The sequence below is a fragment of the Coregonus lavaretus genome (assembly GCF_964263955.1).
Source record: "Coregonus lavaretus genome assembly, chromosome: 1".
NCBI classification, from domain to species: Eukaryota; Metazoa; Chordata; class Actinopteri; order Salmoniformes; family Salmonidae; genus Coregonus; species Coregonus lavaretus.
This window is the reverse complement of record NC_139988.1, coordinates 31,862,448-31,885,703: the sequence shown is the minus strand read 5'-3', so window position 1 is coordinate 31,885,703 and position 23,256 is coordinate 31,862,448. Positions and strand designations below refer to the sequence as shown.

Here is a 23,256-nt window from a genome sequence, read left to right as displayed (position 1 = left end):
ATATTGAGTGGCCTTTTTTTCATTACCCTCCTCAATGGCTGAGTTGCATTTCATAACAAAACCAATAATATTGGTATAATATTTCCAAAATGCAACCAGAAAAGTGGTTTTGTGCAATTACTACTACCGACCATCGGAATCCCCCCACATTTTTGTCTCTTTTTTTAATCCCGTTCTTTCTTCTTACAATCACAGAAACCACAGCCTGAAAGGCATGTGTATGCACCAAACTAACAAACATGTCATTTTTTTGACAGGCCTAGTTATACTGTATGTGACTGAGAGCTAGCCTCTCTAGGTCTTGGGAATACTGGTCCAAGGTCAGATATTAGCTAATTCCCTAAAGCGAAGGGTTAGAATTAGGCCTAGTAATCTCATCCCAGATCTGCTACATATATTAAGGAACTGGGGTCAGAGGTGGGGCTAGAGGGCCTTTGAAAATACACAGTCTTATAATGATAATACATTAATTGTCTCATAAGAACATTTGGTAATAATGCATAAGGCATTATAAATGTGCTTGATAGGCATTGTGAAGATGGTATTTATAGAAAGTGTTACCATAATAACTTTTGATAATACTGTATAGCTCATAAAGCGTTCAGTCTGATAATTATATAATTATAATACATTGATTATCTTCTAAGAACTTTTGGTGATACTGCATCAATGTGCTTATAAGGCAGTCTTAAGATTGTATTAATTGGAAGTGCAACTGTACTTTTTAAAGTTAGGCTTAGAGAGCTAAATGTACACAGTCCTTTTCCATCAGCATGTTATTGTGTATATGAGATGTGAAGGTCTGTGGAGTGGTGGTCTGGCCGGGGTTTCTATAGTGGTCAATAACAGGCATCTTTTCAATGACTTCCTCTCTCGCTCTCTCGCTCTCTCTCTCTCTCTCTCTCTCTCTCTCTCTCTCTCTCTCTCTCTCTCTCTCTCTCTCTGTCTCTCTCTTTCTCTCCAACTCTCTGTCTGTCTTTTCACTTTCTTTGTCTTTCTTGGCGCCACCCAATACCTCTTCAACCTCAGAGTACCATGAGTTCAATGCCTGGTCTGAATACCTGTAACTGTAAAGTCAGAGTTTAATGTGTGGTCTAAATACAATCTGAACTGCACACATGTTGAGAGCTGAATTTACTCACTTGAACCTAAAAGTATGAGTTAATTAAATCTCTCAACATCCCTACCAGTAATATGTATTAATGAGTGGTCTAAATCAGTGTTTCTCAATGCATTTCTGGGTAATGCACATTTTTGTTCTAGCCCAGCACTAACACACCTGATTTAACCACTAGAAGGCCAAACTCTTGGCCCTAGCTTTTCCTAGTCAGGTCACATAGTTTGGAAAAAACTCCTGACACTAAGGTGGATATGAAAACATTATCATGGGCAGAACTCCAGATACAATCTTTATGTTCTATTGGCTGGCTTTCTATTTTCTTTCTCCCTGTAATCTAATCTAAGGCGTCCGTATGGTCCTAAAGCACACCATTGCCTCGTTTTGTATCACATTCCAATGATAAAACTGGGGGGGACAAAACTGCAATTTCAGAATGTGGGTGGGACATGTCCCCCCCTCGTCCCCAGTGAAAGTTGCGCCCATGCTCAAACGTGTTTCTCTTCACCCACCTCAATGAAAGGCCTCCCCAAAAGAAAGTATTTTCTATATTCTACATTCCTCCACATCACAATGACTCCAATTTACTCCACTTGTGGCCACAGCTACAGTTGTTGGTTGGTTAGCGCTATTTTATCTTTCTCTCTGTAACTTATGGCTTAATTCAAAGCAGACCAGTGATTTTTACAACGAATGTGTGTTTCTCTCGTGTTCTGCCCCTATGGTGGCCATCTGCTTTCAATTTCCCCACCCCTCCTTCCTCGCTCCTCTTCCCTCGCCTCCCCCTTCCCTCCCCCTCGGCAGTCCGGGAGGGCTTGATTGTTGGGCCTCTCTTCTACCCAGCTGTCACTGATGACTGTAGGCCTGTGGTATTTGTACAGTTTGTGTGTGTGTGTGTGTGTGTGTGTGTAGGGGTCTGCTGGTACATCTGCAGGACCCAGGCCTCCTTTGGCCATCCTTAGGGAACACAGCTGAACAGAAATATAAACGCAACATGCAACAATTTCAAAGATTTTACTGAGTTACAGTTCATATAAGGAAATCAGTCAATTGAAATTAATGAATTAGGCCCTAATATATAGATTTCACATGACTGGGAATACAGATATGCATCTGTAGGTCACAGATACCCCCCCCAAAAATAAGATATGGGCGTGGATCAGAAAACCAGTCAGTGTCTGATGTGACCACCATTTGCCTCAAGCAGTGCGACACATCTCCTTCGCATAGAGTTCATCAGGCTGTTGATTGTAGACTGTGGAATGTTGTCCCACTCCTTTTCAATGGCTGTGCAAAGTTGCTGGATATTGGTGGGAACGTGAACACTGTACACATCGATCCAGAGCATCCCAAACATGCTGAATGGGTGACATGTCTGGTGAGTATGCAGGCCATGGAAGCATTTTCAGCTTTTGTGTACAGATTCTTGCGACATGAGGCCGTGCAATATCATGCAGAAACATGAGGTGATGGCGGCGGATGAATACCATGACAATGGGCCTCAGGATCTCGTCACGGTATCTCTGTGCATTCACCATGCAATTGTGTTCGATGTCCGTAGCTTATGCCTGCCCAAACCATAACCGCACCACCACCATGGGGCAGTCTGTTCACAACGTTGACATCAGCAAACCGCTCGCCCACCTGACGCCATACACGCTGTCTGCCCGGTACAGGATTCATCCGTGAAGAGCACACTTCTCCAGTGTGCCAGTGGCCATCGAAGGTGAGCATTTTCCCACTGAAGTCGGTTACGACGCCAAACTGCAGTCAGGTCAAGACCTTGGTTAGGATGACGAGCACGCAGATGAGCTTCCCTGAGACGGTTTCTGACAGTTTGTGCAGAAATTCCTTGGTTGTGCAAACCTGACTGGTTGGCTGGTCTCAGACGATCCCGCAGGTGAAGAAGCTGGATGTGGAGGTCCTGGGCTGGCGTGGTTACATGTGGTCTGCGGTTGTGAGGCCGGTTGGACGTACTGCCAAATTCTCTAAAACGACGTTGGAAGCGGCTTATGGTAGAGAAATAAACATTCAATCTGGCAACAGCTCTGTTGGACATTTCTGCAGTCAGCATGCCAATTGCACGCTCCCTCAAAACTTGAGACATCTGTGGCATTGTGTTGTGTGACAAAACTGCGCATTTTAGAGTGGCCTTTTATTGTCCCCACAAGATGCACCTGTGTAAAGATCATGCTGTTTAATCAGCTTCTTGATATGTCAGACCTGTCAAGTGGATGGATTATCTTGGCAAAGGAGAAATGCTCACTAACAGGGATGTAAACAAATTTGTGAACCAAATTTGAGAAAAATGAGCTTTTTGTGCGTGTGGAAAATTTCTGGGATCTTTTATTTCAGCTCATGAAACATGGGACCGTTTATATTTTTGTTCAGTATACCTATCACTCACTCTCTCAACTTCAACGCTTCTCTGTCCTTTGCTCTTTCTTTACCCCTCTGTCTCTATCTGTCCCTCTCTCCTTCTCTCTCTCTCTCACTCTCTCAACCACTATCCTTCTTTGTCTTGCTCTCATTACATCTGTGTTTCCTGTATGTCTACCTCTGTCCTTCTCTCCTTCTCTCTTTCTCTCTCTAGCCCACTATTTACTGTCTGATCTCAATGTTCTATTTCTGTTCATTAGCCCTGTGCTGTTATGGAAGTCTCTGGAAGGCTCTCTGTAGGAACTGTGAGTATGAGTACAGGGGAGTGTATGAAAACCTGTGTCTGTGTAAGGTAATGGAGATGTGTGTGTGTGCTTACCTGTGTGTGTGTGTGTGTGTGTGTGTGTGTGTGTGTGTGTGTGTGTGTTCCTGAAGAATGTGTGCTGATGAGGATGTGTGTGTGAGGAGTCACAGCCCTGCCTGTGTTGTGGTTCTCAGGATGTGGCTGACTGCACAGCCCACTGATTGTGGTAGGGTTGTGAAAGTCCCACCCCTGTGGACACACACACATACAAACACACATAGTGCGTGCACAGACACACACACAGTCTGTTCCATCTAAACACACTGACCCTTATCTTCGCACACAAAGGTCAGAGGCAGGGACATAAACAACCATTATCTGCTGTACAGACACACACACACGCACACACACACACACACACACACGCACACACGCACACACACTCGCACATGTCTTTAAGTACTTTTGATAATATGCAAACCCTATATTATTATGCACAAAGTCCCTACTCTCGATTCTCTTGTAGTATTGATGGAAAAAACAATAACAACTGGATCGGCGTATTGTCCTCTACTGACGCTAGTGGCAGGGTCCTCATATGGTACCTAACTAACTGGCACTAAATGTTTTTAGTACATTCATCCCCTAGTGTTTGTGTGCTCAAGTGACCACTGGAATGCAGGAAATGCGTCCCAAATGGCACCCTATGTCCCTACATAGTGCACTACCTTTGACCAGAGCACTATAGGCCCTGGTCAAAAGTAGTTAACTATATAGGGAATAGGGTCCTCTGGTCCTCTGTAGTCTCAGACCTCCGTGTCAGGCTTGGTGTGTTAGACAGACTCTAATGACATCCTCCCACTGTGTTGATTGACACCAGCGCTGCAAAGACAGGGTCCAGGGTCCAGGGGTCTTACTGAGGTCTGCAGACTTTGTGCCGATTTGACAGTTATTCACAACCAAAAATGTGACATGTGTTTGTCATTGTATGGAAGTATCAGGGGTTTATGTTGACCATGTGACCTGAAGAGGAAAAAACTCTGAGCTCTAGTTCTATCACATGGTCAGGAAAAAGTCCTGGTCCTACTTTTAAACATACACGTTTTATTCCGATATGGTTGTGGTTCTTCACTCGTTGCCCCCGTCCCTGATCACTGAACAAGGAGTTACCTTGACCATGTGACCAGACTAGGAATAACTCCAAGCCCTAGTTATGTATAATATCTGGTCTGGCACCACAAGCTGTGTCCCTGCCTTTCCCACCTGTAGCTCCTAACTGAGGATGTCTTGATGTTGATCAGGGAGTCTGTTATGCTGGTGTTTTGAGTTGATCTGAAACCAAGTGTAGCCAATCCAGGTCAGGCTGTATGTGCTGTAAACACAGTATCATGTGCATCTACTGGCCCAGAGACAGAAACAGAGCTACAAATTTAGAATATAGAAATGAGAAAATAGAGAAATCTACTGCATGGAGCACCGAGGAGTGATGAGGAGTGGGGTTTCTACGATGTGCGCCTACATGAGGATCTCATAACACATTCATAAGACAAACATAATGCATTCATGGGTTGTCCTTTGTAGCTCAGTTGGTAGAGCGTTGCGCTTATAACGCCAGGTAGTGGGTTTTATACCCGGGACCACCCATAGGTAAAATGTATGCATGCATGACTAAGTCGCTTTGGATAATCCAGAATCCCCCAACTAGGATTTCTGGAGAACCAGGGAATTTATTGAAAGTTCCCAGAATTTTGCAACCCTAGTCAGGAGAGGAGATCAGAGTATTAACAAAGCATCTCAGAGTAGGAGTGTTGATTTAGGATCAAGTTTGCCTTTTAGATTATAATGCTAACATAAAAATAAAATCTCAAAAAAAAAAAAAAGGTTTTATTGTCACATACACCGTGCAGTGAAATGGGTTGTTTTACAGGGTCAGTCATATTAGTACACCAACCCTGAAGCAAATTAGGGTTAAGTGCCTTGCTCAAGGACACAGATTTTCCACCTTGTCGGCTCGGGTATTCAAACCTTTAGGCTACCTGCCGCCCCAGGGAAGACATGATCCTAGATCAGCACTCCGACTCTGAGATGCTTGCAACATAATGCCCCAAGAATCTTCAGCCGCCCAAGCAGTAAAAATAGGTGTTGCAAATAACAGATTACATTTAACACATTTCTTTTAAAATATCTGACAGGCTCTGCTTACTGAAGTTGGTTAAAACATTCCTTGTTAGATCATTTGTAGGGGACTGTGGTCACGATCGTCGGATATAGAGGACCAAGGCGCAGCGTGGAAGGTGAACATACTTATTTATTAAATGATACACGAACAAAACAACAAATCGATACGTGACGTCCACAGGTGCAAAACACAAACCAACACGGAACAAGATCCCACAAACACTGTGGGAAAACCACCTGACTAAATATGGTTCCCAATCAGAGACAACCAGCAACAGCTGATACTCGTTGCCTCTGATTGAGAACCACTCTGGCCAACATAGATATACAAACTAGACTAGACACAACGAGCACAAAACATAAACTCTACACACCCTGGCTCAACTTAAAAGAGTCCCTAGAGCCAGGGCGTGACAGTACCCCCCCCTAAAGGCGCGGACTGCGACCGCGCCTAAACATCACCGAACAGGGGAGGGCTGGGTGGGCATTCCTCCTCGGAGGCGGTTCCGGCTCCGGGCTTGACCACCACCCTCTACTAACCCCCCCCTAGTGCCCCTGGTCTGGTCTAGCCCCACTGGCTGGAGCTGGACTGGACTTCGGTGGAGCGGATTGCTCAGGCTCCGGTGTGGAGCAGCTGACCGGTACCTGACCAGGCACCGGTGAAACGGGCACGGGCTGGCGATGCGCACCACAGGTTTGGTGCGGGGAGCAGGAACAGGCCGGACCAGGCTGGCGACGCGCACCATTGGCTTGGTGCGGGGAGCAGGAACAGGCCGGGCCGGGCTGGCGACGCGCACCACTAGCTTGGTGCGGGGAGCAGGAACAGGCCGGGCCGGGCTGGCGATGCGCACCACAGGTTTGGTGCGGGGAGCAGGAACGGGCCGGGCCGGGCTGGCGACGCGCACCATTGGCTTGGTGCGGGGAGCAGGAACAGGCCGGGCCGGGCTGGCGACGCGCACCATAGGCTTGGTGCGATGGGCAGGAACAGGCCGGCCGGGCTGGCGACGCGCACCATAGGCTTGGCGTGATGGACAGGAACACACACCACTGGCCTTACACGGGGATCAGGAACGGGCCGGACCGGACTGGCAACACACTTCAGTACCTCTCGCCGTGCCTCTACATTTTCCTTCCCTCTATACACCAATGGCTCCCGTAACCCGGTGGCCTTCTCTCCTCGTCCACCAACTCGCCCCTTATCTGCCTCCAGTGGCCCTGTCGTCCCTGCCATGTGCCCCCCCCTAAAAATTTCTTGGGGGTGCCCCTCGCCTGTCCGACGACTGCCCGGTTGGCGCCGCTTCTCCTCTCCTGCCTGGGCACGCTGCTTGGTCCTGTATTGGTGGGATCTTCTGTCACGATCGTTAGATATAGAGGACCAAGGTGCAGCGTGGACGGTGAACATACTTATTTATTAAATGATACACGAACAAAACAACAAATCGATACGTGACGTCCACAGGTGCAAAACACAAACCAACACGGAACAAGATCCCACAAACACTGTGGGAAAACCACCTGACTAAATATGGTTCCCAATCAGAGACAATCAGCAACAGCTGATACTCGTTGCCTCTGATTGAGAACCACTCTGGCCAACATAGATATACAAACTAGACTAGACACAACGAGCACAAAACATAAACTCTACACACCCTGGCTCAACTTAAAAGAGTCCCTAGAGCCAGGGCGTGACAACTGTCCAGGGCTGGCTCCAGGCATAAGCGACATAAGCAGTCTTTTAGGTTCCCTGGGGTCTCAACTTACTGTTGAGAGTTAGAATAATAGGTGCAAGTTAGAAATTTGGTTGTGCATCAGCAGTTTTTCTCTTGTTTTGACAGTCACTCAATTAGCCATGTCAGCTAACCATTTTTAGATTGGTAAATTAGTCTAGCCAGCTATCTAAACTTGTAGTAATCATGGCCAAATGCCCAGGGGCCCTGACCTCCAGGGGGCCCCCATTGATTTTGTTAGTCACTTTCACTCAGATATCATTAACATGGCATAAGTCAATGCAAAATGTGTACAATTGTGGGAAATTAGCTTTAAAATTGCTCAAATGTCTCTCCAACCCATGGCAAAATGGGTAGAATTGCAGGAAATTAACTTTAAAACTGCAAGAATGTCTCTCTGCACCATGGCAACATTTGTAGAATTGCATGAAATTTGTTATAAGATACCTACCAAAAGGCTAGAGGCGGCCCTGAGACTGTCCAAATAAGGTCTTACCGACCGGGCACCCAGAGCACATGCACAGGGGCCCTGACCTCCAGGGGGCCCCCATTGATTTTGTTAGTCACTCTCACTCAGATATCATTAATACTGTATGTCACAAGTCATGGCAAAATGTGTAGAATTGCAGGAAATTAGCTTAAAAACTGCCAAAAGCTTGCTCTATCCCTGCGGAAAATTGGTAGAATTGCAGGAAATTTGTTATAAAATCCCCACACACCAAATCTCACTTAGGGTCCCCAAAAGGCTAGAGCCGGCCCTGGGACTGTCCAAATAACGTCTTACCATGACATTGTTTGTGATTACGTCAGAGCGCCATGTCACCGTTTCCAGCTGTTCTCTCTATTTCTCTCTCTCTCTCTCGCTCTCTCTCTCTCCTAATTTTCTCCCTTCTTCCATCTCCCTCTATCTCTCCCTCCCTCCTTCACTTCTTCCATCTCTCTCTATCTCTCCCTCCCTCCTTCACTTCTTCCATCTCCCTCTATCTCTCCCTCCCTCCTTCACTTCTTCCATCTCCCTCTATCTCTCCCTCCCATCTTCACTTCTTCCATCTCCCTCTATCTCTCCCTCCCTCCACTTCTTCCATCTCCCTCTCTCTCCCTCCCTCCTTCACTTCTTCCATCTCCCTCTCTCTCCCTCCCTCCTTCACTTCTTCCATCTCCCTCTATCTCTCCCTCCCTCCTTCACTTCTTCCATCTCCCTCTATCTCTCCCTCCCTTCTTCACTTCTTCCATCTCCCTCCCTCCTTCACTTCTTCCATCTCCCTATCTCTCTCCTTCTCTGTCACAGAGGGAGATGTTGTGTTGACACTGGTTAGGTCATGTTGTTGTTGAACCCCTGGACAGTAACAGCCTATCATAGTGTGCTGCTGGACAGTGGCAGCCTATCATAGTGAGGCCTTGGCTGCTTGTCCTCAATGACGCAAGGCGCTGGCGTAGGTTTAGGCGTAGGTTTAGACTGGACCAGATGCTGATGATTAGGCTTCGCATTACTCACACTGGACAGACGGGACCAGAGGTATACATCTTTCGCCTCTCTCAACCCCCCTACACTCCTCTACATACACACATGCACACACACACACACACAAAAACATCTTTCCACCTCCCTACACTCCTCTCCACCTCCTTATAACCCTGTCTACCCCCTGAATTATTTAGCTCCTCTGCCCTCTCCCTGAGATCTGGAACCAGCTTTGGGCGATTCCCTCCGCCTTGTAAGAAAACAAGCCTTAACAACTAATCAAGGGCTTGATGGTTAGTTGACTAGTTGAATCAGGTGTGCTAGTGCTGGGCTGGAACAAAAAAGTGCATTCTTAGGGATCCTTGAAGAGCAGTGTTTGTTTTATTTGACTAGAGTAGGTTGTAGTATACAGGGATTTGCGTCTGATGGGTGGGGTTCAGAATCCAACATGACATCAGCCGAACGCATCAGCCAGCAGCCAGTGGGAGTTCAGCCAACGCCAGTCAAGTTCCCTAATTATTTCGTTTTGGCAGGAAGTACGCACGCATGGTGATTTATCCCCGCAATGACATCAATCGTACTTTCGTTTGTGACACTCTAGGGGGAAAATGAGACTTTTACCCCTTGTTGCTGTTGTAGTAGCCTGGCCTAGATGAACCACTGCCAGTATGGAGCTGCGTCCCAAATGGCACCCTATTCCCTATATAGCGCACTACTTTTGACCAGGGCCATATGGGCCCTGGTTAAAAGTAGTGCACTATATAGAGAATAGGGTGCCATTTGGGATGTAAACCGTATAAACTTGGTAGTATGATGAGGAGGAGCCCCTCCCAGGGATATTAGCCTCTCGCGAGCTTTATTTCATGGCTGGCAGAGTGTGTGTGTGTGTGTGTGTGTGTGTGTGTGTGTGTGTGTGTGTGTGTGTGTGTGTGTGTGTGTGTGTGTGTGTGCGCGTGCGTGCGTGCGTGTGTCTGTGTGTGTGAGACTGAGTGTGTGTGTGAAGGCCGAAAAGCCTTCTCCTCTCTCAGTCTCAGTTTCTCAACTCACTCAGTGTTACAATATGCCGCATGCATAGGAAAAAGACATGCACACACCACCCAAAATAAAAATAAAGAAACAAAAAGGGTAGCATTAGTAAAGTAAACTTTTTGCATCAGTCTTTGTTGTCTCTTTTGTGTTCTCACTATCTGTTTCAGGGACCTTCTGTATACTGAGTTTCACCCACATGATATACACTACATGGCTAAAAGTATGTGGACACCCTTCAAATGAGTGGTTTCTGCTATTTCTGCCACACCCGTTGCTGACAGGTGTATGAAATCGAGCACACAGCCATGCAATCTCCATAGAATGCCGCGTACTAAAGAGCCCAGTGACTTTCAACATGGCACCATCAAAGGATGCCCTGCTAGAGCTGCCCCGGTTAACTGTAAGTGCTGTTATTGTGAAGTGGAAACGTCTAGGAGCAATAATGGCTCAGTCGCGAAGTGGTAGGCCACACAAGCTCACAGAACGGAACCGCCGAGTGCTGAAGCGCATAGTGCGTAAAAATCGTCTGTCCTCGGTTGCAACACTCACTAACGAGTTCCAAACTGCCTCTGGAAGCAACGTCAGCACAATAACTGTTTTTTGGGAGCTTCATGAAATGGGTTTACACACAAGCCTAAGATCACCATGCGCAATGCCAACCGTCGGCTGGAGTGGTGTAAGCTCGCCGCCATTGGACTCTAGAGCAGTGGAAACGCGTTCTCTGGAGTGATGAATCACGCTTCACCATCTGGCAGTCCAACGGACAAATCTGGGTTAGGCGGATGCCAGGAGAACGCTACCTGCCCGAATGACATTCTAGACGATTCTGTGCTTCCAACTTTGTGGCAGCAGTTTGGGGAAGGCCCTTTGCACAAAGCGAGGTCCATACAGAAATGTTTGTCTAGATCGGTGTGGAAGAACTTGACTGGCCTGCACAGAGCCCTGACCTCAACCCCATCGAACACCTATGGGATGAATTGGAACGCCGACTGCGAGCCAGGCCTAATTGCCCAACATCAGTGCCCGACCTCACTAATGCTCTTGTAGCTGAATGGAAGCAAGTCCCTTGCAGCAATGTTCCAACATCTAGTGGAAAGCCTTCCCAGAAGAGTGGAGGCTGTTATTGCAGCAAAGGGGGGACCAACTCCATATTAATGCCCATGATTTTGGAATGAGATCTTTGACGAGCAGGTGTCCATATACATGTAGTGTATCTTAAGATACAATCTAAACCTCTCTATTTTGTCCTCCCAGGCACGGCCTAAAGGTGAGGGTCTAACTCCGTACCAGGGGAAAAAGAGATGTTTCGGAGAGTACAAATGTCCCAAGTGTAAGAGGAAGTGGATGAGCGGTAACTCCTGGGCCAACATGGGACAAGAATGTATCAAGTGCCACATCAACGTCTACCCACACAAGCAGGTAGGACAACGTATGTGTGTGCGCGTGCGCATATGTGTGCAGTTGTACATTTGGTGTTTGTTGTTGTTTCTGTGTGTGCATTTATATGTGTGTGCTCGTGAGCTTTGTGTGTGTGTGTGTGTGTGTGTGGTGGAGTCATTTTGTATGTTGCGAAAAGAATATGCAATTTGTTCTTAATTGTTATTACAACACACTCAGAATATGGTTTGACGTTATGCAACCTCAACCTCTTTAGTCAGGGGTTTGTAAGGGAAAGTGTATAAACTGAAGGGGTGTGTTGAAGCTACATTTGTTTTAATGGTGAAATAACAGGCGTCAGCCGAGGTTAATAAGGTCCAGATATAGGGAGGGCAATGTGGTCACATGAATGGCATCCTATTCCCTATGCAGTACACTAGTTTTGACCAGGGCCCATAGGGTATAAGGTGCTATTTGGGATGCAACCTGTGGCTGCTTACAGTTTATAGGCTGTTCCCAACTTGCCTGATTAAAATATAGTTTTTAAAAAAGTGCTTCAGAGTAAGAGTGCTGATCTAGAATCAGTTTGCCTTTAGGATTACAATGATTTAGATTATATGGACGGCGGGGACCTGATCCTAGATATAAATGCTCCTAAAATAATCTTAGGTTGTGTCTACATTTGACACTTACATGCGACCTCTGCTATCAGAATACGAAGATCGCATTGAAAAGATGGGTTGCTTTGTGGTCTGATTGTGTTTAGATCTGTGTAAGGGTTGGTGTGAGGTGTGACCCAGGTGCGGTGCAGGATAGACAGTAAGCAAGGATGGTGAAACAAGGATCTTTACTGGTGGTCCAAAAGGCAGGATACAAAACAACGGACTATACATGAAAACAAATGAGGAGCACATAGGTCTCCAAAAAACAGTCTGACAACAAACAATACCAAATACTAACTCTGACTGGAAAAACACAATGACACAGGGAGAACACTTCTCGAGTACCTGTAACACTGTCACATGATCCGACACTGATACGTACTGCTTGACATCAAGGAACTAGCAGAGAAAACTGAGCAAGGGAACACAGGGAAGTGAGGGCATAAATACACAGGTGAATCAGATAGCGACAGGTGACACCAATAGGCAGATAATTAGTCCCGACTGTGAGTGAGGAGGTGCCTATGGTTGTCGGAGGATGACACCTAGTGGGTTGCTCCGGAACTGCGACCCACTCCTGTAACAGATCTGGTTGACCACTTCAGGAGGTGGTCAGGAATGCATTATGTGCGGATTTCTCCTCAGTCTGGACCAGAGTATGTGAGGGGAGCAGAGCTGGATAAGAGCAAGGAGCGGAGTGTGCACAATTTGAATGGAGTTTCCCAAAGGCTGGAGTGTCGGCCTTCTCGCCCGTTCCAATTTCGCTCCGTAGCGTTCCAGTAGCGCTCACTTCAGGAGCTCAGGGCATGCCCGGCCCAGCATGCATTTGTAGTCTACTTGTGTGCTACTGTCATGGAGTTTGCTAAATTTTTTCGTAAAGAAACTGATAAAATGCACAGGTGCTAAATCAAGCTGACTATAGGTCATAATTGATTTTGGCCCAATAGGCCTGGCATATTCTCACGTTCAAGGAGCTTTCTGTTTTGATTGGGTTATTTTGCCTAAAAACCTTTAGGCCTACCTATAGAAAAATAAAAATAAACATCTCTGCATCTCTGCCCAGCCTGGCAAGAGTGGCCAAAAGGGTGTTTAGCATCCCCAGTGGCTCTGCAAGTGTGGAGAGGGTATTCTCTCCGCTGCTGGCCGGCTCTCCAGGCACCATCGCATGAGCCTGAAGCCACAGACTGGCCAAACACCTGTTTCTAAAAAGGAATTCTAAAAATGCATTCAAAGGCACTAAAAAGTCATTTTTCGTTTAAATTGTATTTAATTCAAATTAAATCACAGCCTATATGCGCAATTTATAGACTATAATGATTTAATACAACAAAATGTTGTTTAAATGCTGAACACTTTATGTCCCTACCAGCCTAGTGTGTCACACTCGCAAATGCTTCACAATGTATATCTTTGTAGGGTATAGCTTTAAAATAATTGAAATAATATAGCCTAAATAATTCATTTTCGTTCCTTCTTAGGCTCCCTATCTGGCAACTGAACTATTTAGAGTGTTTATATTATGTTTAATATGACATTTGAAATTATGTGCGCTTCTTACATTCACCTTTTCATGTTTATTCAAATACTTTTCATCCAAATCCATATGGTTTGGTTTCAACACTTCAAAACCAAATGGTAAGTCCAGGTAGTCACAAAAATAGATTGGTGTTGGTTAAATTGTGATTTTAATGAATGGAGCGAATTTGGAGCGGCATTTCTTTTTTCTGTGAGCGCTGAGCGGTTTTTAGCAGAGCAGTTGGAGAGGACATGGAACATGGAGCGCTGGAACGGTGCTCAAGCACCACTCCATGAGCAATGAGCGGGATTTCCAACCCTTAACTCTGCTCACATGCTCTGGTCTGGACGCAATCAGGCTACCAAAAGCACATACAGTGGGTGACACCTTTTCATGATAATGTTGGAGGAAATACATTCCTAGCATGTGAGGAACGTGTTTGATGGCCTCATAAATGCTAGCCAGCTAGCTATTATGTATTTAAAAAATAAATTGTTTGACTAGTTATGCTTACCTGTTTGCAATCCCTTTAGCGTTGCTTGCTAGCTTGCTGGCTAGTTAGCTACAGTAGTTAGCTACTGGCATCAGTTGTTGTTGTGTTATTAACATATTTTGCCTATTCCTCCGTTTGTAGAATGCATACTGGCATTTGAATACAGTGTGGGAAAAGGGAATCCGGACACACTGTGGACACGGTAGACACATTTAAATGTAGGTGTAGATGCATGACGTGTTCTGAACTCCATGATCAGAACTCTATGATCAGAATACTAAAGCTGCATGAACTGTCAAGTCTAGACACGGCCATACACTACTCTGAGACACTTTGTGAATACGGGCCCAGAGCTCTGTCACTTAAACTATTAATCTCTCAAAAGCAATAAACTCCAAGAAACAGTTTAACTAGATGTTATGAGTAACTGTGCAAATATGTGACATCCAGAATTGTATTATCCTTATCACTGCCATGAAATAATCCTTAATTAAATTAACTTGAACATGTGTAAATGTTTTGTTTGTTTGTTGAGTGGGGAGAAAGAGCTTTAGACATCATTCAGTGTCTATTATCCCCGGTTCCAAACATTACAATTAACTTCCACACTCAATCTAGTCATATTTACATTTCCACAAATTCATCCAATTCCACCACTTAAAAGACAGTAGTGGTTCCTAAATGGCACCCTATTCCCTACATAGTGTATTACTTTAGACCCCCCCCCCCCCCAAATCAATGCTAACATATTTGTGCCTCTGTTACTTTCTCACTCATCATTATTCAAGATTAATTCACTATTATCCTTAATCATGGTAGCATCCACATTCATGTTAACCCTAACCCGATATGGATGACAATACACGTCTGCACACGTCTGCACTTTAACCTCATACTCATTGTTTAATTTCAAATCCAAACTTTTTATAGAGCCAAAAGAAGAAAAAAGGCTTCAATAATTACGGAGGGCACTGTAGTGCACTACTTTTGTCCAAAGCCCTGTGGGCCCTGGTCAAAAGTAGTGCACTATAGAGTGCATTCAGAATGTATTCACACCCCTTGACTTTTTCTCCATTTTGTTACCGCCTTATCTAAAATTAATTTAATACGTTTTTTTCCCTCATCAATCTACACACAATACCCCATAATGACAAAGCGAAAACTGGTTTTTAGATTGTTTTGTGAATTTATAAAAAATTAAAAACAGAAATACCTTATTTACATTAGTATTCAGACCCTTTGCTATGAGTCTCGAAATTGAGCTCAGGTGCATCCTGTTTCCATTGATCATCCTTGAGATGTTTCTACAACTTGATTGGAGTCCACCTGTGGTAAATTCAATTGATTGGATATGATTTGGAAAGGGACACACCTGTCTATATAAGGTCCCACAGTTGACAGTGCATGTCAGAGGTCAAAGGAATTATCCGTAGAGCTCCGAGACAGGATTGTGTCGAGGCACAGATCTGGGGAAGGGTACCAACAAATTCTGCAGCATTGAAGGTCCCCAAGAACACAGTAGCCTCCATCATTCTTAAATGGAAGAAGTTTGGAAACACCAAGACTCTTCCTAGAGCAGGCTGCCTGAGGGAGAAGGGCCTTGGTCAGGGAGGTGACCAAGAACCCGATGGTCACTCTGACAGCTCTAGAGTTCCTCTCTGGAGATGGGAGAACCTTCCAGAAGGACAACCATCTCTGCAGCACTCCACCAATCAGGCCTTTATGGTGGCCAGACGGAAGCCACTCCTCAGTAAAAGGCACATGACAGCCCACTTGGAGTTTGCCAAAAGGCACCTAAAGATTCTCAGACTATGAGAAACATGATCCTCTGGTCTGATGAAACCAAGATTGAACTCTTTGGCCTGAATGCCAAGAGTCATGTCTGAGGAAACCTGGCACCATCCCTTCGGTGAAGCGTCGTGGTGGCAGCATCATGCTGTGGGGATGTTTTTCAGCAGCTGGCACTGGGAGACTAGTCAGGATCGAGGGAAAGATGAACGGAGCAAAGTACAGAGAGATCCTTGATGAAAACCTGCACCAGAGCACTCAGGACCTCAGACTGGGGTGAAGGTTCACCTTCCAACAGGACAACGACCCTAAGCACACAGCCAAGACAAAGCAGGAGTGGCTTCGGGACAAGTCTCTGAATGTCCTTGAGTTGCCCAGCCAGAGCCCAGACTTGAACTCGATCGAACATCTCTGGAGAGACCTGAAAATAGCTGTGCAGTGACGCTCCCCATCCAACCTGACAGAGCTTGAGAGGATCTACAGAGAAGAATGGGAGAAACTTCCCAAATACAGGTGTGCCAAGCTTGTAGTGTCATACCCAATACGACTCGAGGCTGTACTGAGTAAAGGGTCCGAATACTTATGTAAGTGTTTTATTTCAGTTTTTTATTTTTCATACATTTGCTAATTATGAAGTATTGTGTATAGATTGATGAGGGGAAAAAAAACTATTTAATCAATTTTAGAATAAGGCTGCAACGTAACAAAATGTGGAAAAAGTCAAGGGGTCTGAATACTTTTCTAATGCACCGTATAGGGGATAGGGTGCCATTTGGGATGCAGGCAGTATACCTACCTAATCCTCTTTGATGCAAAGGCCATATTAGGGTGTAGGGCAGTGGTCCATTACTACTTTTTTTTTGTCTCGCACTAGGTGCACTTGTTTCAGCTGCCCTGCGCGCCTGGTAGGCGAAGTGTTCCCATTTTGAACCATTTCATGTGTCTGAAGGTACAAACGAGCAAATGAAGTGCACCTATAGGCCTACCGCTTCCTCGAGCGCACAGTAAAGTAAGCTGATAATGTGATTTTAAAACATCTTAAATCATGACTAGAGTGAGACTGTCTACGAAAACAACAAGGAGCTGCTGTTTTTATGAGTGAATGTTAATGTTTTTATTCAGCACTGTCAACACTTTTTATTCAACACTTTTCTTAGCCATAAAATGCGCTTCTCCACTCGTGCTGCAACCAGCACTGCAGCTTCATGAGTAGCAAAGTGTATCGAAAGGCTAGCGTTATTAGCGGATGTGTTTTTTAATATCAAGGATATTTTACTTTCTCTGGTCATAGGAGTAACAACATGAATTTGTGTATGAGGCAGAAATAATGCGGTGTGACTCGAGTTTCGGCATCAACTCGAAGGCGGTGTCCCCTTTTTGGTCAGTATTAACAGATGGGGGAGAGCTGAGGGACGATCCGACGGTGAGAGGCGGACGCTCTGATGCTCTCCCTCTGCTGAGACTGACCATCAGATGCAGGCACCATCAGTCCAGTAAAATTAAGAAAGCTAATTCTTTTTTAAAAATCTGAGCGGTAGATCTCGGCCTGCATTTTGACTCAGAAAGTGATCTTGGCTCTGAAAAGTTTGGTGTCCACTGGTGTAGGGGACTAGGGGCACAAGTGCATAGGCCATACGGCGTAGGGGATAGGGCTTAGGGGCTAGGGGTTGCTTGTTGCTTTGGATTTGGACATGCAGCTACATTTTAGGATCTTCATCCATTATTCAATGCCATTGAGGGTTCTACTATACTGTAGCTATGGTCACTATCACAACACCATAGATATTTGTATAACTAACTGTGCTTCAATGATAGAATGCTTCAAGCAATATCTGGCGACTTCATCAGATCAAACAGATGATGAGAATGTATCAAGTCACCATTAAGGGCAGCATTCACAGTGATTATTCTCACCAAAGTCAGTCGTTTAAAACGACAGAGAAAAGTCTCTGTTCAATGGAAACAGCTTGAGGGAAAAGCATGCTATTTTCTGTGTGTGTGTGTGTAAGTGTGTGTGCTTGCATTCTTGTGTGTGTGTGTGTTGTGGCTAGCACCACACTCGCAGGCAAATTCCACACATTTGCAATGTCACCCACTTCACATATTTCCTCCTGTCAGCATTTGAGAATGGACCACTAACCCCCAGGTACTGCACACATACACACAGCTTGGCTCCAACAGAAAGGACTGAAGGAAATGAATTAAACATTGTGAATTGTTCTTATCTTCCAACGTTGGTATCTGATTCCCAGATTTGCTTTAAACTGCAAGTCTTCATGTCCTCAACAGTTCCTGTTAGGTGATGAGGTAAAAAACTATCCTGACCTGAGCCCTGACCTTCGCAATAGCATCAAATAATATGTTAATGCCAGGCAGAACATTATACATCATTATACCACCATTTCCTCAAGTCCCACAAGTCTGTGACTGGTTCAGGCTCAAGATCAGAGTGAAACAATAAGATCAACAATCACAGATTAGTTACCTATAGACCATCTATGTGCTTCTATAGTTTTCACATTTCATGACTTTAAGACAAGCATCCGGATATCTATGGCCGGATGGAATCTGGTTTTGAATGGATTAATACCTGTGGCATTCATTCAAAACAAACTAATCATGAAAACAGTTTTATCCATTTAATAAATATACAGACAAACCGGACAGATTCAGTCCTTCAGTCCAAAACCTAAGATGTTTAACTGTCAGATCCTTTCTCCTACGAAACATATACTTTGTCATCAAGGTCATCATATTTTGGAAGCCAAACTTAACATTGTGGGTATGTTTGATATGCATTTCATGTATATCAATAAGCCTTTAAAGCTAGTGGCAGACAGTCAAGGCGAAGGCTGGCTGCATTGTCTTCTTGCTCTGGTCCTTGGCAACCTGGGCCCTTATTCATAAAGTGTCTCAGAGTAGGAATGCTGATCTAGGCTCAGATCCGCTCTGTGCATATTATCATATTTATTGTGATATAAAAGGCAATACTGAGCTTAGATCAGAGACACTTTATGAATACGGGCTCTGGTTTTGACAAGTTATAGAATCAGTCTGAGACCCTCTGTCTGGAAAAAATAACAGTATCATTAAAAAAAACTCTGGAACAACGATGGGTGGGAAAGCAAATGATTGCTGAGGGATTGTATGTGATCGACATCCAACAAACCGTTGGCTCTGAACGATACCCTCTGTTGTCCTTCATACCCTTTCCAAAAAAAACATTACTCCCAGTGGTGTAGCTGGTATTTTCATGCAGGTTTGTATCAGCAAACATGTGCCTTGGACCTCTTTCTGGAATTATAGCGTGTAGGAGGGGGCTCTGGTCAAAGGTAGTGCACTACATAGGGGACAGGTTGCCATTTGGAAGGCAAACTCTGTAATTATATCGTGTTAGTGAGAGAAGGAGATCTGTTAGGGTTGTTTGCCACAGCTCTGAAACCAATAACACAAAGTACACTGACTCCAGGTCTGAAACCAATAACACAAAGTAGACTGACTCCAGCTCTGAAACCAATAACACAAAGTACACTGACTCCAGGTCTGAAAACATCCAGGGTTAGTTATTGTGGCCAAATCACTTTTGAGTCCCAAACAAACTGCTGGCAGATTGAAGGCTTTGTGTTGGGTGTGTGTATGTGTTTATTTGTGTGTGTGTGAGTGTGGGGTGAAATGTCAGTGTGTGGTTAGCACCCAGTATACTGTAGACATGAGGTTAACTCTTCCCTCTGCCATGTTATCACCATGGCAAACTTTTTCTAGAGTGTGTATACTTGTACGTGATGACTCTCTCACCCCTCTCTTTCTCTACCTCCCTCCCTCTCTCTCATCCATCTTCCTCTACCCCTCTCCCCATCTCTCTCCCCACCCCCCCCCCCCCTCTCCCCCCCCCCCTCCCCCCTCTCTCTCCCTCTCACCCTACATCACTCTCATTCCTGTTTAGCGTCCGTTGGAGAAGCCTGATGGCCTGGACGTCTCAGACCAGAGTAAGGAGCACCCTCAGCACCTGTGTGAGAAATGCAAAGTCCTGGGTTACTACTGCCGACGCGTGCAATAACACCTTAATATACCTCCCCCCTTCCCGCCTCCCTTGCTTCACTCCTCCCCTCCCTCTTATCCATTCTCCTTCCCCTCCCCATCTCCCTCCCCATCACCTGTCCCTCACCCCTGCCACTCTTCCTCCCCCTCCCCTGTTCCTCCTCCCCCACTCCACTTCCCATCCCCTCTCTGAATTAGCTGGTAAACCTTTTGGGGAGGTTTGTCACTAAACACAGTTCCTGGTCATTATCCCTACAACCACTGACCTTTTCCTAATGGTAAGGGAGTGAGAGAAACTGATCCAAGATCTGTACTTAGGATAACCCTCAGCCCATAGTGATTAAAAAACCCACAAAGTGCTCTTTCTAAACAGTGATTAAACCCCACAAAGTGCTCTTTCTAAACAGTGATTAAACCCCACAAAGTGCTCTTTCTAAACAGTGAAAATAATTTTATGTAAATATTCTCAACCATGACAGGGCCTTGTGGCCTTGTGTACCCCACGCAATGTGTGTGTGTATAATGTGATATTGTTCTCACTGACAGTATTGCCCACCCTTTGGTTTTATTACCTCACTTTGGGCTCTGTTGATTTTGTGATTACAGCCAAGTGAAGTGTGTGTGGATGTTCTGAGTATAGAACAGACAGAGACAGGGCTTCTAGTGATGGTAATGTAACAAAGGTCCCTAAACCTTCTATCGTCATGGGCTCAAGTCGGGGTCAAGGGATCAATGTCGGGGTCAATGTCTGGTCAAAGGTCAACCTATACATTAATAACTGTGAATTAATTATTAATTGATTATTGATTGATTAACTGAGGGATACCGCACCATACATCCCTGGCTTACATGTTATATGTGGTGTATTTATTATTTGTTTGTCTGTTGTGCAATTTCAAATTGATTTTAACTGGGACATATACAGGTCACTGCCAAAATAAAGGAAACACCCACATAAAGTGTCTTAATAGGGTGTTGGACCACCACGAGCCAGAACAGCTTCGATGCACCTTGGCATAGATTCTACAAGTGTCTGGAACTCAACTGGAGGGATGCAACACCATTCTTCCACGAGAAATTCCATAATTTGGTGATCTGTTGATGGTGGTGGAAAACGCCATCTCAGGCGCCGCTCCAGAATCTCCCATAATTGTTCAATTGGGTTGAGATCTGGTGACTGAGACTGCCATGGCATATTGTTTACATAGTTTTCATGCTCATCAAACCATTCAGTGACCACTTGTGCCCTGTGGATGGGAGCATTGTCATCCTATGGGGGCATAGCCATGGTAGCCAAAATAATGACAAAAAATCATGGCCTGCCTAGCATTTTTATACCTGACCCTAAACATGATGGGATGTTAATTGCTTAATTAACTTAGTAACCACACCTGTGTGGAAGCACCTGCTTTCAATATACTTTGTGTCCCTCATTTACTTGTGTTTCCATTATTTTGGCGGTTACCTGTATATGTATGTGTAATAGTATACTGTGTGTATGTTTGTATATCAAAGTATTATTGTGTAACTGCTTCCACTTGTCTATAGAAACTACTGTAGGTGGAGAATCGTTCTTCGTTTAGATGTAGTACAGTGTTAATAACATTGATGTTTTATATTTAAGCAATGAAATGAGTGTTTAGGTATTAATCAAGATTTACAAATCGACCAGCTTTGAAAATTCTCGTCAAAAGCCAAATGTGCAATAACAGCAGTTTCTGTTATGATAAAGACTGGATATCCAGTTCCGCCAATATCCCATTCATATTTAGACTCTCAAGTGTTAGGTTCAATCTATCTGCAATGCTGTAGTCTTTTTCCCCTACCTAATTTGACAGTTTACTTCCAAATAATCATTTTATTCTTGTAATGAGTTCTTTAAAAGTAATTGCGTCCTGTACTGTATGTATGCAAACAATATTCTTATTAAGGACTCAACCTCAGCGTTGGTATTGCTAGTGAGCGTTTACAAGTAGTCTATTTGGTGTAGGATGCCGGTAGATTGACATGGTTGATTAGAGTTGATTAGAACTGGTATTTAATCTGGTATATACAGTAAATAAGTAATCATTATACATTTCAAAGTGCTTTTATAGTATACATATTGCATTTGCAAATTCACATCTTTTGTAGGACTCACAGCTGGTCAATAGAGCTGTTCCAATCTTGTAACACTACTTTAAGACTGTTTTATTTACCTAGAAATATGACAGTGAATCTAACTAATATATTTTTACAAGGGGTTTAACCCCTTCATAATGTGCCAAACAGGTGACAGCGGTAAAGGATGTCTGGGGAGAGAGAGATGGAGGGATATACAGTGGGGAGAACAAGTATTTGATACACTGCCGATTTTGCAGGTTTTCCTACTTACAAAGCATGTAGAGGTCTGTAATTTTTATCATAGGTACACTTCAACTGTGAGAGACGGAATCCAGAAAATCCAGAAAATCACATTGTATGATTTTTAAGTAATTCATTTGCATTTATTGCATGACATAAGTATTTGATACATCAGAAAAGCAGAACTTAATATTTGGTACAGAAACCTTTGTTTGCAATTACAGAGATCATACGTTTCCTGTAGGTCTTGACCAGGTTTGCACACACTGCAGCAGGGATTTTGGCCCACTCCTGCATACAGACCTTCTCCAGATCCTTCAGGTTTCGGGGCTGTCGCTGGGCAATACTGACTTTCAGCTCCCTCCAAAGATGTTCTATTGGGTTCAGGTCTGGAGACTGGCTAGGCCACTCCAGGACCTTGAGATGCTTCTTACGGAGCCACTCCTTAGTTGCCCTGGCTGTGTGTTTCGGGTCGTTGTCATGCTGGAAGACCCAGCCACGACCCATCTTCAATGCTTTTACTGAGGGAAGGAGGTTGTTGGCCAAGATCTCGCGATACATGGCCCCATCCAGCCTCCCCTCAATACGGTGCAGTCGTCCTGTCCCCTTTGCAGAAAAGCATCCCCAAAGAATGATGTTTCCACCTCCATGCTTCACGGTTGGGATGGTGTTCTTGGGGTTGTACTCATCCTTCTTCTTCCTCCAAACACGGCGAGTGGAGTTTAGACCAAAAAGCTCTATTTTTGTCTCATCAGACCACATGACCTTCTCCCATTCCTCCTTTGGATCATCCAGAGGGTCATTGGCAAACTTCAGACGGGCCTGGACATGCGCTGGCTT

General features: G+C 44.8%; 1 protein-coding gene across 1 annotated transcript in view; it reads left to right on the top strand.

Moving 5' to 3' along the window:
• LOC311134910 (zinc finger CCHC domain-containing protein 24-like) overlaps nt 1-21,522 on the top strand; it is a 64,438-nt gene extending 42,916 nt beyond the window's left edge. Inside the window, exons 3-4 of the mRNA XM_084168675.1 lie at nt 11,454-11,618; nt 19,979-21,522. Of these exons, the coding sequence (XP_084024801.1) occupies nt 11,454-11,618; nt 19,979-20,092 (279 nt within the window). The 3' untranslated portion in view covers nt 20,093-21,522. The remainder of the gene's footprint in view (nt 1-11,453; nt 11,619-19,978) is intronic.
• The last annotated feature ends 1,734 nt before the right edge of the window (nt 21,523-23,256 follow it).